The sequence below is a fragment of the Bubalus kerabau genome, chromosome 9, assembly GCF_029407905.1.
Source record: "Bubalus kerabau isolate K-KA32 ecotype Philippines breed swamp buffalo chromosome 9, PCC_UOA_SB_1v2, whole genome shotgun sequence".
NCBI classification, from domain to species: Eukaryota; Metazoa; Chordata; class Mammalia; order Artiodactyla; family Bovidae; genus Bubalus; species Bubalus kerabau.
Genome location: NC_073632.1, coordinates 68,676,565 through 68,690,987, shown reverse-complemented (window position 1 = coordinate 68,690,987; position 14,423 = coordinate 68,676,565). Strand labels below are relative to the sequence as shown.

At 41.6% G+C, this 14,423-nt stretch overlaps 1 protein-coding gene across 3 annotated transcripts in view; it reads right to left on the bottom strand.

Moving 5' to 3' along the window:
* The window catches only part of RRAGD (Ras related GTP binding D), a 38,114-nt gene that overhangs the window by 8,943 nt on the left and 14,748 nt on the right, over positions 1–14,423 (bottom strand). For all 3 annotated transcript variants that reach the window (XM_055535500.1, XM_055535502.1, XM_055535503.1), the window contains exons 3-6: positions 7,570–7,769; positions 6,535–6,649; positions 5,694–5,836; positions 1,475–1,623 (exon numbers count right to left, since the gene is read on the bottom strand). In XM_055535500.1, coding sequence (XP_055391475.1) covers positions 1,475–1,623; positions 5,694–5,836; positions 6,535–6,649; positions 7,570–7,769 — 607 coding nt within the window. The remainder of the gene's footprint in view (positions 1–1,474; positions 1,624–5,693; positions 5,837–6,534; positions 6,650–7,569; positions 7,770–14,423) is intronic.

Genomic DNA, 14,423 nt, shown 5'->3' with positions numbered 1-14,423 from the left:
ATAAGTGTCGACTGTCAGCAACACTAACAGGACTCACTACTGAGATTAAGGCAGCAAAAACCAAGCGAACCACTTCCTGCATATGTAAAGCATCAAGCCTTTATAAAGCTAGGATGATTGATTCATCGCATTTGCCTGGGACTTTTCAAGTTTCAGCCCTGAAGGTCCCTTTTCTTAGGAACCCCGCTCCCTGTCCCAGGCAAATGGAGATGGTTAGTCACCCTAAAAAGCAAACAAGTTTAATGTGATGTGAGTGAGAGACTTACCAATGATTATTTCCTTTTTGCTCATTATTTCTAAATTTTCTAAACGAATCTACTACTTTTTAACAGAAAAGTAATATAAACCTTAATTATGCTTTTATGTTCTAAAGAATTAAGAAAATTTTCAGGGTACAAATAAGTGAAAACAAAAGGATAAAAAACTATATAGACAAAATGGCACCAGTTTTGTTGGAAGAAGGGAAGGAAAGAGGGAACAACAGAAGAAAAGGTGACAGGAAGGGAGAAAAGGAGTAAGAAAACTCCAGAAATTTAACACGGGGTTCAGCTCTAAGATGGTGAAATTCAGTGATTTTATTTTGCTCTGTATACTTTAAGTTTTCAAAGCATTTTAAAATAATGAACATGTATTGCTTGTAAGAAAAAAAGGCTATTGGGAATTTAGGGTAATGGTTTAGTCACCAAGTCGTGTCCGACTCTTGCAACCCCGTGGACTGCAGCCTGCCAGGCTCCTCTGTCCATGGGATTCTCCAGGCAAGAATACTGGAGTGGGTTGCCATTTCCTTTTCCATTTAGGGTAAATCATCTCCTGATTACTAGCAAAAATCCTTAACTACATCAGTAAGCTGATATTTCCCAGTGTAGATGGGGGGCAGGGAATATGAGTATCTTTAAAAGGTTAATTGCTTTTATTTCAAAATAAAACTCAATTTGGTACTAAAAAATATTTGGTGACGTTATTAAGTATACTCGTATCTTCCCTTTTTTAGAATCACGATGCCACCCCTGTGTTTTAGGACTAAAGAATGGACAAGGGCTGAACAGAAGTTTAAAAAAGTCTAGCTTTAAGACTGTATGAGTTTCATCCTTTACATAGGGAGGACAAGTGGTCACAGTGTCTCTAAAACTTCTAGAGGTGTGGACCAAGAGGGAGGCCTTGGCCCTCCCTGGGGTAACGGACTTTGCAGCCAGGCAATAATACCCCAGCTAGCTTTGCTCCCAGAAAACCTACGGCCCCTCCCTGGGAGGGGGGTCTGGTTCCACTATCACCTCACGGCAGGGGCATCATTAGAGGGTAGGCTGGTTCACGGATCCCAAAACCCTACTGATGGGGGCAGGAGCCAGGGGAGCCTGTGACTAAAGTCTGGAAGCCTCCAGAGGCATGGCTACTGTCCACCCACATCAACAAGCAGGAAAAGCAGTATCCGTCTGAACAGAAATGCTTCATTTAAATCACACACACACAAAATTACCTTTTCTTTCAAAGCTTTCCTCTCTGACAAAGCACACAAGAGCCAGAAACTTTGTCACCTCTTTTAAATAAAGAACTGTTGTATTATTCAGCTTTATAATGGCTGTTGATTCCTTGTCATAGGGGGTTCCTGCTCCATCTTCTTTGAGGCTAAATGGGAACAGAAACGAAAACATATTTGACCATTAAGAACTACAATTTGTAACCCAGCAACAAGACTGGATTATCACAAAGAATGATAATGGTACCGATAGGGAGTCTACCCTTACAGTGCTTTTCAGCTAAATATCTCAGAAACACCCAATCACAAGAATGTACACAGTGTACGATGGTCAGTTTCCTACTGACACACCAAGTGGCTGACCTCTCCATGCACCTGAAGGACACAAGTGACAGATGGAGGTTAGTTCTTCTCCTCTTTGTGGCCCATGAGGGCTTCCTGCTTTTTGTGACAGAATAACCTGGCTGTCCAAAGCACGGCCTGATGAAAGACCAAGAAGGGGTGAAGAACTTTTCCAAAATAAAGCAGCCTGAAGAGGCAGCCAAGTGCTGGGATAGATCCCTCATCTGGGGGAAAAAACTATGATAAAAGAGAGAACTGGGACCACTGATAAAATTTAACAAAGGATTCTATATTAGATAATAGAGTCATGAAGCCATGTCAAATAGGCTTAATTTGATATTAAACTGTGGTCCTGTAAGAAAACGTCCTTGTTATTAAGAGACAGACGCTCAAGTATTAACAGCTATGGTCAAGGATCATGATATGTAACTTACTCCCAAATGATTCAGCAAAAACAAATGTGTATGTACAGTCATCCCTATGGAGCAGGCTTATGGCCTGGGGTTGGCTCTAAGACTCCCCTCAGCAGATACCAAAATTCAAAGATGCTCAAGTTCCTTGCTATGCTATGCTAAGTCACTTCAGTTGTGTCCGACTCTGAGTGACCCCATAGAAGGCAGCCCACCAGGCTCCCCCATCCCTGGGATTCTCCAGGCAAGAACACTGGAGTGGGTTGCCATTTCCTTCTCCAATGCATGAAAGTGAAAAGTGAAAGTGAAGTCGCTCAGTCGTGTCTGACTGGAGTGGGTTGCCATTTCCTTCTCCAATGCATGAAAGTGAAAAGTGAAAGGGAAGTGGCTCAGTCGTGTCCGACTCTTAGCGACCCCATGGATTGCAGCCTAACAGGCTCCTCCATCCATGGGATTTTCCAAGCAAGAGTACTGGAGTGGGGTGCCACTGCCTTCTCCGCAAGTTCCTTATGTATCTGCATATAACCTACACACGTGCATGCATGCATGCCAAGTTGCGTCATTCATGTCCAACTCTTTGCAACCCTATGGACTGTAGCCCACCAGGCTCCTCTGTCCAAGGGAGTCTCCAGGCAAGAAAACTGGAGTAGGTTGCCATGCCCTCCTCCAGAGAATCTTCCAGACCCAGGGATCGAACCTGTGTCTCTTGTGTCGAACTGCCCTGGTAGGTGGGTTCTTTACCTGTAGTGCCACCTGGAGAGCCCAAACCTACACACACTCTCCCATTTTTTTACTTTCCTTTTGGCATGCGGGATCTTAGTTTCTTGACAAGGAATCGAATCAATGCCCTGTGCAGTGAAAGCCCAGAGTCTTAACTGCTGGACCATCAGGGAAGTCCCACTCCTCCTCCCCACCATATAGTTTTAATTATCTCTAGATAACATAAAATGCCTAATACAATGTAAATATTATGGAAATAGTTGTCAGCATGCAGCCAATTCAAGTTTTGCTTTTGGGAACTTTCTGGAATATTTCTCTGAATATTTTCAATCCACTGGTTGGTTGAATCTGTCAATGTGGAACTCACCTGGAGGGCCAACTGTATTAGTAAAAGAGTGAGCAAATATGGCTCACTGATAAAAACTGGTGAATCCCAGAGAAGGGTATATCGGAGTTCACTGTACTATTCTTGCATATTTTCTATAGATTTGCAATTTTTTCAAAATAAAAAGATAAATAAATATTTAAGAAAAGGTGTGGCCTGCAAACACAAATTACTTGGGTTTGAATCCTAGCTCTCTTATTTTACTGTATAAATTTGGGCAAATTGAATCACTTCTTTGAGCCTCGATTTCTTCATTGTATATTAGCAGTGATTACTACAAAGTTTACTAATGCAATGGAATAACATATACATAACACTAAGCATAGTGCTAAGAGCATATAAAATGTACAATGTTAACTGCTAAAATCATTATTGATATGACCTTTGTGATCAAAACTGGGCCCTTTGAAGACACTGATATATCCAGTTATGTATCTTTTGTTTATAGACAAAGGAGGATGTCATATACCTTTTCCTTATCTGAAACTGTGTGTGTTTTCAGAATCCCAGCTGAGATTCCTGAGCAGACCAGGTCACCTGCTTCTAGGGTCTCCAATTACAAGGCTGACCGCTTCCTGGGCTGCGGCATGCACCCTCAGCCACCCTCTGCAGGTCACCTGGGCTGGCTCGTGGCCACTCTAGCAGTCTCAAGAAACCCCAGAACATATGCCCCATTTGTGACCCAGACCCATACTGGTTCTTACTGAACAGGGCAGGTTCCCAGGCACACTGCATTCCACCACAGGAAAACAATCTGCCAATAAAGCCCTGCTCCCTCCTCCGCCCAGCCCCTTCCTCCCGGTGTGTGTTTGAGCTGGATAAAAGTAACTCTGATTAACATTGTTTCCATGAACTTACCATTTATGTCTAATTACCATATGGCAAAATAATAATTATGCATTTCATTAAGTATGTGGCAGATTAATTGTGCTATTCATTGTTATTTGATTATGACAGTCATCTAAACTATAATCAGGATACTTTCATCCTTTATGACTATTTCAAGGTCATCCACTTAACAGTTTAAAAACAAGAGAATATTGCAAGGCAGCAGTCTTAGGAAATAAGGTCTATTTCTAAAGCCAGATGGCAGTGTTTAATAATAATAATAATAAGGAATTCCCTGGTGGTTCAGTGGTTAGGACTCCATGCTTCCACTGCAAGGGGCCTGGGTTCAATTCCTGGTCAGGCAACTAAGATCCCACAAATCATGTGGCTTGGCCAAATAAATAAACTTAAAAAAAAAAAAAGTTTTAAATAAATTAATTAAAAAAATAATAATGACAGATACATTTGGGGTCCACCAGGGGAGACCTAATGATATTTCATCCTCACTACAGTCCTGAGAGGTATGGATCAGTTTCCCTGTTTCATAAGGGAAGGGACTGTGGGTGGGCATGTATGTGTAACAGTTAACAGAAAGAGTCTGAACTAAATGGAAGGGAAAAGTGGTGAAACCAAGGGTCCCTAGAAGCTGGCAGAGAAAGCTGCATAAAGCAGGACACAGCCAGTGAGTAAAGAGAAAGATGAAGAAATGCTTTACCCCATCAATGACTGTGAGATGATATTGTGAGATCCGATATAAACAGGCAGCAACAACCTAATGCCTTAATAAGACAGTTCATACCCACTCACTCTGTACAAAATTCTGAATTCAACAAATTTACTATTATGGGGAATTATTTCTGTGTCCAGTAACAAAATCAATTTTCTTCATTCCTTATTTTGTATTCTTTTATATGTACAAGAAGTTCAGTTTTCTAAGAAGGTTAAGACTGTAATAGTAAGCAGGTAATGTTGTTTGCCTAGTTTTATAGTTCTCTGCTACTCACAGCAAAAGACAAGAGTATATTGGGGAAAAAAATCCAGCCATTATTTCCTATTATAAAGAAGGTAACAGAACTATGGTTAATGTGAGATATTTATGTAGAAACCCAAGGATCCTAATACTTTCTCTCAAGTGTACATGACATTATGATATGTGACAGATTTTTCAGTAAGGAACTAGGAATCAGCCGAGTTCAAATACTAATTTTGTTTCTTAATGATAGTGTGAGCTGGGGTTAGTGGGTTCACCACTCTGAACCTCAGTTTTCCTATCTGTAAAATGGGAATAGTAATTCCCACCTCATGGAATAGTGAAGAATTCAATGGTATAATATAGGAAATGAAATTATCAGCATAATGCCCAGGCATTTACTCAACAATTTTTTGTTATTATTATCACATACTAAACGGTATATTTATAGATCTCAATTATTTCAAACAAAAGTATTAAGATCAAATAAGTAAATTCAAAATACCTCAAGGGTTACAAAAGAGAAATTTGCTTGATGGTAGCCTTTTAGAATGTTCTACTTACCCATAAATACATGAAATATCAATGACCACATCGATCATGTCACAGCAGAGCTCGTACGTTTGCATATCCACAGGGGTACTATCTGTTGCAATATAAATCTTACTGACCACATCAAAGAGAAACGCCTTTTCAATTCCAGAATTCTGAAACAAAAAGGAGATGCTGCCTTAAAGGGATAGCTGGTTTTAGAGCATGACATGGTTACATAAAATGATATGACATCCTCAGTCTCAAATACAAACGAGCAAAAATTTCGGTTGTTCCATTTTATTACAATTTAAACCTCACTATCATGAACATCTTTAGAAAGGACTTACTTAAGAAATGAAAACTGGAATTATCACACACATTTTTACTAATTTTAAATTAAAAAGTAGATTTTAAAAGTCTAAACAAACAAACTCAAAATTGTGCAGTGAGAATCAATGTGAATACAACTAAAGGTCTGTGGTAATTCTACTTTGAGCTGGTAGTTTTTAGGACTCAGCCAGCCACCATATCATTTATTCACAATGTTAAACAGATTTTTAAAAATTCAACATCATATATCTTATAGCCAAAATCAACTTTTATGCCCTCTACCTCTGACAAGACTCTATTAACAGTGAATGATTGCCTACAACTTCAATAAACATTCCGACTATATCAGTGAAGTATAGGAACTGTTTTGGGAGTTAAATTTTAACGGACCTAAAACAGTATGTAGGCACAATCTTCAAATTTAATATTTCAGAGACCTTGAAGTACTGTCAGACCAAGCAGAAATTAGATCGTTTTCACTCTTGCAGTGTTATTCTTAAATTCTGCGAATGACTCTAATGGGATGATAATATTTACTTACTGAGATAAAGATGTTTAGCAAATTCTCCAGGGTGGGAAGTTGTGGAATCAGTTTCTGAACCACTTTGCTAAAAGCTTCAAATATTGAATGGTCATATATGCTTGTCAGATAAAAGCTGAAAGGCGAAACAGTATTTCATCACTTTTTACCTCTGACTGAGGAATAGACTGTTCATACTATGTCATAACACTAGTATCATGCCTTCTGGATTTACTACAGCTCTTATGCACACATTCCAGCCCCTTCAGAAGTCAAAACCACCTAGGTAAAAAACGAACATGAGAATTCCCTGGCGGTCCAGGGGTTAGGACTCTGTACTTTCGCTGCCAAGAGTCAGGGTTCAATCCCTGCATGGGGAGCTAAGTTCCCAGAAGCCATGCAGTGCGGCCAAAAAAGCAACATATCTTAACAAGACATTTCTGTCTAACTCCCCCAAAGCAAGAACTGTGCCTAGTCTCTGCTGACTGGCTGGACCAGAAGGCTTAAAAATGCAGATGCATGTACCTATATCAGCTTCCTTACATTCTCCAAGAGAATCTGCACTAATTATCTTTATATACATCTCTCACGTTATAGCAGTTACATTATTGGTACTGAAGTAGCTAATCTTTTCATTTTTCTAATTTGCCAAATGAATGATGCATACATACTACCCCACAAAAATTAGAGAGAAGTGGCTTTCCTCTGTGAATATTTATTTCTATTCGTTTTTTTTAGAGGATTCCTTATGATTATAGATACCTCCTATAATAGTAAACCTCAGCATCGATTAACTTCCTGGATGCAGTGTATGGGTTTTCTCTTCTGTGTTTTTCATATGAGGAAGGCTTAGCTTTAATCTTTGGTCGAAAATAATTTTTATAACCCCAACACTTTTTTGAAAGATTGGAGTTAGCACACGCGAAGCTCACTTTTCCCAAATACTATCCTGATGTCTACAGCACAAAACAGGGTACACAGGTCAATGACTGTCTGTGCCAACTACTCATGGTGACTTTGGGGACCCAGCGATCCCTGAGGCATTTCTGTTCTCACCTGAGATGAATTTTTTCTAGCCCAGCATCTGCAAGGTCATCATTTGCCCTCTGGTGAATGTCTCTCTGGGTTTCAATTTTGTGGTCATCTGACAGACCATCCACTTTGTGAATAAACACCTCAAAGTTGATGTCGGTGTTGACTTTGTAGGCCCTGGTCACTGTGAGGTGGAGCCTGGCCAAGGCCTCCATGTAATCGTCCTGGGAACAAAGCACACGCATGTCAGGGAGGACTCTCTGGGCTTCTTGCCGAAGCCTTCTGGGCTGCCTTCCACAGTCTCCCACCTCGCCCCACCCCCAGCTTTACTGAGGTATGACTGACAAACACCGCATGTACTTCAGGGTCACGACATGTTTTGACATACACACGGTCGATGGCTACTTTGGGGGCACACGGGCAGAGTTGAGTGGTTTTCCTCTGTAGAAACTCCTCAGAGATAGAACAGCCTGCAAAGCCTAAAATAATGACCATCTGACCCCTGGTCTACAGTAATTGCCCCAAATAACACAACACTGTTTTTTTCTCCTTCTACAGGTGATACCCAAAATAACACAATGAAGGCCTGTGTGTATGCATCTCTCTGTTTAAGAAATCAAACAAGAGACATCAAAGCCCCATGTTTCTCCCCATCCTGCCAGCCGAGCCCATCACTCTACCCCACATTTTCCAGAGGTAACCAGTATCCTGACTTCTGCCTTTAGCATCACTCACCTCTTTATACTTTACTTTTAAGACATACCTATGTATCCTTAAACATACAAAATTAATTTACATTATTTAAAAATTTACAACAATATCAACTTGCCTGTGGATTACAGTTCGCCTTCTTCATGCCCATTATGTCAGTAAGATTCACCTTTGTTGAAGCACATAACTAATGCGTGATTCCTATGAACAGTTCTATAAAATTCCATTGTGGATGGTCACTTACTTGCCTGCTGATGGACATTCAGAATGTTTCCAGTTATGTGTTAGATCAGAAGATGACAATGTGGCCAGTCTCACATACAAATCTCTGTGCCTGTTTGTGAGTTTCTTAGGGCTTACCCTGAAGTCAGGCTTGTTGGGTCAGAGGATTGTGCACCTTGAACTTGACTAGATAACATGTAAGAAACCCTGATCCTCCGGATTCTCACCAGCACCTAGGGTTGTCAGATCTTTTCATTACTGCCAACCTGAAGGGTATGAATATGTTTCGGTTTTTTTTTTTTTTTTCCTGGTTTCATGGCTTACAGGATCAAGTTCCCCAATCAGGGATTAAACCTGTGACCCTGGCAGTGGAAGCTCAGAGTCCTAACCACTGGACAACCAGGGAATTCCCCAATAGGTCTTGTTTTTATAGCAAAAAGGAAAGGGATCTTTGGAACAAAATTTAAAGGACTTTTCACCCCCTCATTCTGACTCCAAAACTGGACAAATGAAGAAAAGCCAATAAACAGGGGATGTTTTGGGGCATTCTTGTATTACCAAAACTAATTAATAAAAATGTACCCCTCACTTCATGGGAAATAGATGGGGAAACAGTGGAAACAGTGTCAGACTTTATTTTTTTGGGCTCCAAAATCACTGCAGATGGTGACTGCAGCCATGAAATTAAAAGACGCTTACTCCTTGGAAGGAAAGTTATGACCAACCTAGATAGCATATTCAAAAGCAGAGACATTACTTTGTCAACAAAGGTCCATCTAGTCAAGGCTATGGTTTTTCCAGTGGTCATGTATGGATGTGAGAGTTGGACTCTGAAGAAAGCTGAGCACTGAAGAATTGATGCTTTTGAATCGTGGTGTTGGAGAAGACTCCTGAGAGTCCCTTGGACTGTAAGGAGATCCAACCAGTCCATTCTAAAGGAGATCAGCCCTGGGTGTTCTTTGGAAGGACTGCTGCTAAAGCTGAAACTCCAGTACTCTGGCCACCTCATGTGAAGAGTTAACTCATTGGACAAGACTCTGACACTGGGAGGGATTGGGGGCAGGAGGAGAAGGGGACGACAGAGGATGAGATGGCTGGATGGCATCACCGACTCAACGGACGTGAATTTGAGTGAACTCCGGGAGTTGGTGATGGACAGGGAGGCCTGGCGTGCTGCGATTCATGGGGTCGCAAGGAGTCGGACACAACTGAGCGACTGAACTGAACTGATGTATGTATATGTATGGCTGAGTCCCTTTGTGTCCACCTGGAACTATCACAACATTGTTAATCAGCTATAATATAAAATAAAAAGTTAAAAAAAATAAAGTAGCTGTCCCATTCTGCATTCCTACCAGCAGTGTAGAAGTTTCTCCGTGTTTCCTAACATTTGGTATTACCAGTTGGTTGGTGTGTTTTTGTCTTTTTCAATTTTGGCCATTCTGATTGGCCTGGGATGGTATCTCATTGTAGTTTTGATTTGCATTTTCCTAATAACTAGTGATTTTGAGCATCTTTACACGTGCTCACTTGCTAACTGTATGTCTGGTTTGGCCATGTGTCTATTAAAATATTTTGTCCATTAAAAAAAAATGTATCCCCAGTCTTTAGATAAATCAAAATACTAAGATACTAACAGGAAACTATGAAGGGAGAAAAAAACCAGACAGTCATTTTCATCCTTCACACTCTAAAGAGTTGTTTAAAATGTAGAACAAACATTGGATGCTGTGGCATGGTTTAGTTAGTCACGTCCGACTCTTGCGACCCCATGGACTGTAGCCCACCAGGCTCCTCTGTCCATGGGATTCTCCAGGCAAGAATACTGGAGGGGACTGCCATTTCCTCCTCCAGGGATTGGATGCTGGGCTAAGCATTTTGGAGAAATTCTAGTTTAATAATTTGGGGCACTTTCTTAATACATTATAATATCTCAAATAAAAAACAAAGTCATGATTGTACAATTTCACGTATAGATATTCTAGACAAAGCAAACTATTCTATAGAGACAGAAAGCACATATCAGCCGAGGCCGGGGGTACATCTGAGAAAGGACACAAAGGAAGCTTTCAGCGTGGTGGAAACATTCTTAAAGTTAGAAGGTGATTAGAAGGTGTATAGTGGTTGAACTGTGCACTTAAAATGAATGTAATTTGGGACTTTCCTGGTGGTCCAGTGGTTAAGAATCTGCCTTGCAGTGTAGGGGACGTGGGTTCAATCCCTGGTCAGGGAACTAAGACCACATGTGTTGGAGCAACTAAACCTGTGTGCTGCACCTACTGAGCCGCACACTACACTTAGAGAGCCCGAGCTCTGCACACAATGCAGGATCCAACGTGCTGCAACTAAGACCTGATGCAGCCAAATAAATACTTGGTTAAAAAATGAGTGCAATTCACTGTATGGAAGTTACACTTCATCAAGTGTTATTGGTTATGTCTTAACTGAAGAGAGGATTTAAGGGCATGTGTCTATAAGCAAAAGCAGCCAAGGTCAAGAGTGTATCATGATCTCAAAAGATCTGAAATCATTCCTCTAACCTCCCTGCCAAGCACATGAAACGGTCTGATTACCAGCAAACTGATGAAGTGGTACAGATCTACAAGAGCTAAAAAATGACATGGCAAAGAAGGAAATATTTGATTACTAGAGCAGAGAGACAGCGAGTGATTTTTTCTCCTATTGTGCTTATTATCTTCTACAAGAAATTTAAAAAAAGGAAAAACACATTGCCTGGCGTCTATTCTAAACTTAGATCTAGGAATTACAGGCAGGTCACAGTCACAATCACCAGCATGAGTTAAGCCAACACTCTAGTTTGGATCCCAAGCACCTGTGAAATTGCTCCTGCGGCAGGGTCGGGGTGCTTCCCTGGAGGCTCAATGGTAAGGAATCCACCTGCCAGTGTGGGAGACAGAGGTTCAATCCCTGGTCTGGGAAGATCCCGCAGGCTGCAGAGCAACTAAGCCAGCGCACCACAACTACTGAGGCTGCGCTCTAGAGCCCGCGTTCCACAACAGGAGAAGCCACCGGAATGAGGAGCCATCACACCGCAACTAGAGAGAAGCCCCCACCCCAATCCCTGCAACTAGAGAAAAGCCCAAGCAGCAGTGAAGACACAACACAGCCAAATAATAAAAGTATTAAAAAAAAAAAAGAAATGGCTCCTGGGGTCGGGGGGGCGAGGGTGGCCCTGGAGACGTGCTACATGCTATGGGCTGCCTGGGGCGGGCAGTGTCACTTGGGTAGTTCATGGGAAATCACTCTTGATGCCTTCATTCTCTTTTATTTTACAACATTATGTGAGGAACACATTTTTCTCCTTGGTGATATATTTATCTGGCAATCCTGTGATTGTGAGGAATTCACAAGTGAAAAATAAAACTAGGAGGTGTCAGACAAACAGAGTACTGCTTAGACTACTGCGGTGACCTTCAAGAGCTGCTGAGACACTGTCCTCAAGTTCGGTTCTGTTTAGTGTTTGCAATCACATCAAGTAGAGATTCCCACAAATGTGATTTTTTACAGTCTGCTTCCAACAGAAAAGTCTATTAGGCAGACTTGGAAACTGTTTCATTAAAGAAGTTAAGTATTCCTTATTTTTAGTAAATGACAAATTTTAACAATGCTTTTCCCTACCTTTTAAAAAGTGTAACTTAAAAAGATGTATTTCTTACTCTTATGCATTTCGTTGTCCTGTGGCCAGAACAAAACCCAGTGGCCCAAACAAAACCCAACAAGCCAAGGAACAAAACAAACAACACATTTACCAACCCCTATTGAAAGTCCACTTTTTACGCTCAGGTTAAATTAAAACCAAATTACAGCTGCAATTTAAACAATAGGCAAAAAAAATTAAAAATAGAAAATAAAAACTGCCAAGTGTGGGAGGGAGAGGCATAAATTTGGAATTTGGGATTAACATATACACACTAGTGTGTCTAGCGTGTGTGCTCAGTCCTGTCCGATTCTTTGTGACTCCATGGACTGGGGCCCACCAGGCTCCTCCGTCCATGGGATTTCCCAGGCAAGAATACTGGAATGGGTTGCCATTTTCTACTCCAAGCTATCTTCCCAACTCAGGGATCGAACTGATGGCTCTTGCATCTCCTGCACTGGCAGGCGCCATCTGGGAAGCCCAACATATACACACTACTGTATATAAAATAGATAACCAACAAGAACCTACTGTATAGCACAAGGAACTATACTCAAGATTTTATAACAACCTATAAGGAAAAGAATCTGAAAAAGAATATATACATATATATTCTTTAATATATATCACCAGAAACTAATACAATATTGTAAATTAACTATACTTCAGTCAAACAAACCAAAAAAAGGGAGATTACTGAGGCAATAAAAACACCCTAAACAATGAAAAAAACTGGCAAGTGTACCTATTTTATCACATTAAAGTTGTATTATCAACACCTGAGACAGAGTTGCACTGGCAATTCAAATTCCATAAATGTAAATTGTATGTATACACAATCTGATATTGATGTTAAGGGCTTCCTGAGCCACAGTCCTGAAGTGATGAGTCAGGGCTGGAATCTACTTACCCTCGGGCAGGGCCCCTAGTGCTGCTACCCAGCGCAGCAGCTGCAAGACCCAGGGAGAAAAGGGAGCTTAGAGACAGAGCAGCATGACAGCCCTGGAGCCTCCCCTCCCAATGAGTGGCTTGTTCACCGCCCGGCTGCTCCTCTTGGGCTTTAAGCTTCCTGACTTATGGTGCTGGCCAACCTGAGACAGGAAGAAGGGGACACTGCCAAAACCACAGATGGGCCAGGAAACAGGTCAGGATGAGCGGGACAGCCAGCAAAGTGTGGCTCCCAGCAGCACCTGGACCCAATGAAGGTGCTAGAGGCGTGCATCTCTGGATGGGAGAGAGGCATAGCTGTCCATGGATCAGATATTGGAATGGACAGCCTCCCTAGTCCACTACCCCACACACAAAGGAGAAAAAGAACTTCAAACCATCTGGCCATGCTCCCACAGCTCCACAAGTTCACCGTGCAGTCACTTGGAACTAAAAGGCTGAGTTGCAAATTTCATTATTATATTAAACAGGCACCTCGATCCATGAGTGAGTTTACGATGCTCTCAGGCATGAGTAGTCTTGTCTGTGAATAGTTCTGCAAGCATGGCCTCAGAACCATTATTACCGATGGTCTTCATAGCCCTTCTTCCCCAACACAACTGGGCTCACAAGAGGCTCAGCCCCACCTGTCCATTTGCAGGTCTACAATTTCAGGCAAACATGAGACCTGAGCTTAGAGTTGGCTTAGGGCATTCCTGTAGGACTTGTTACCTTTTAATCCCCTATAGCTGCAAAAGAGAGCCCTCAGGAGGGCCTTCTGGCTGGCCCACCGTTGGGGACACTTTCTAAGAGCAACCGCACGTGGAATAGTTTGAAAAACATCAATGTCAATGTCCCAGTCTGCTACCTGTGCTCCTTCCTAAGACTGACCTGCCTCAGATGCATTTTCAGTCCTGCTGTCTCCCTCTCCTCCTGCCCTTACACCATCAGCCCCATCCCCCACTTCACAGGAGAAAGGTGCAGGGTACCAAAGAGACCATTCAGAAGGCTGGTCTGAATACCAATAACGTGAGTGACTTTCAAGCCTGGGTGATAAGGTTCTTCTCCAGCCAAGTGGCTCCCCAATTCTTTGCTTTCAGCAAAGTTAAAATGAAAATACAATCAGGACTGTCTACTGATAAACCACAAAAATATGTTTTTGTGTGATAGAAAATCAGGTAACCTAGGGGATATAACTTGGAAGAAATTTAAATAACTGAGTGAATGCTAGAGCAAAAATCACCCCCTATCCACCTTATGTGAACAAGATTTTCAGTACAGACAGAAACCAAAAACAGAATTGATGCTAAACCCTTAGTCAAGCACAGATACACAGATGGAGTAAAAAAAATACATGTAT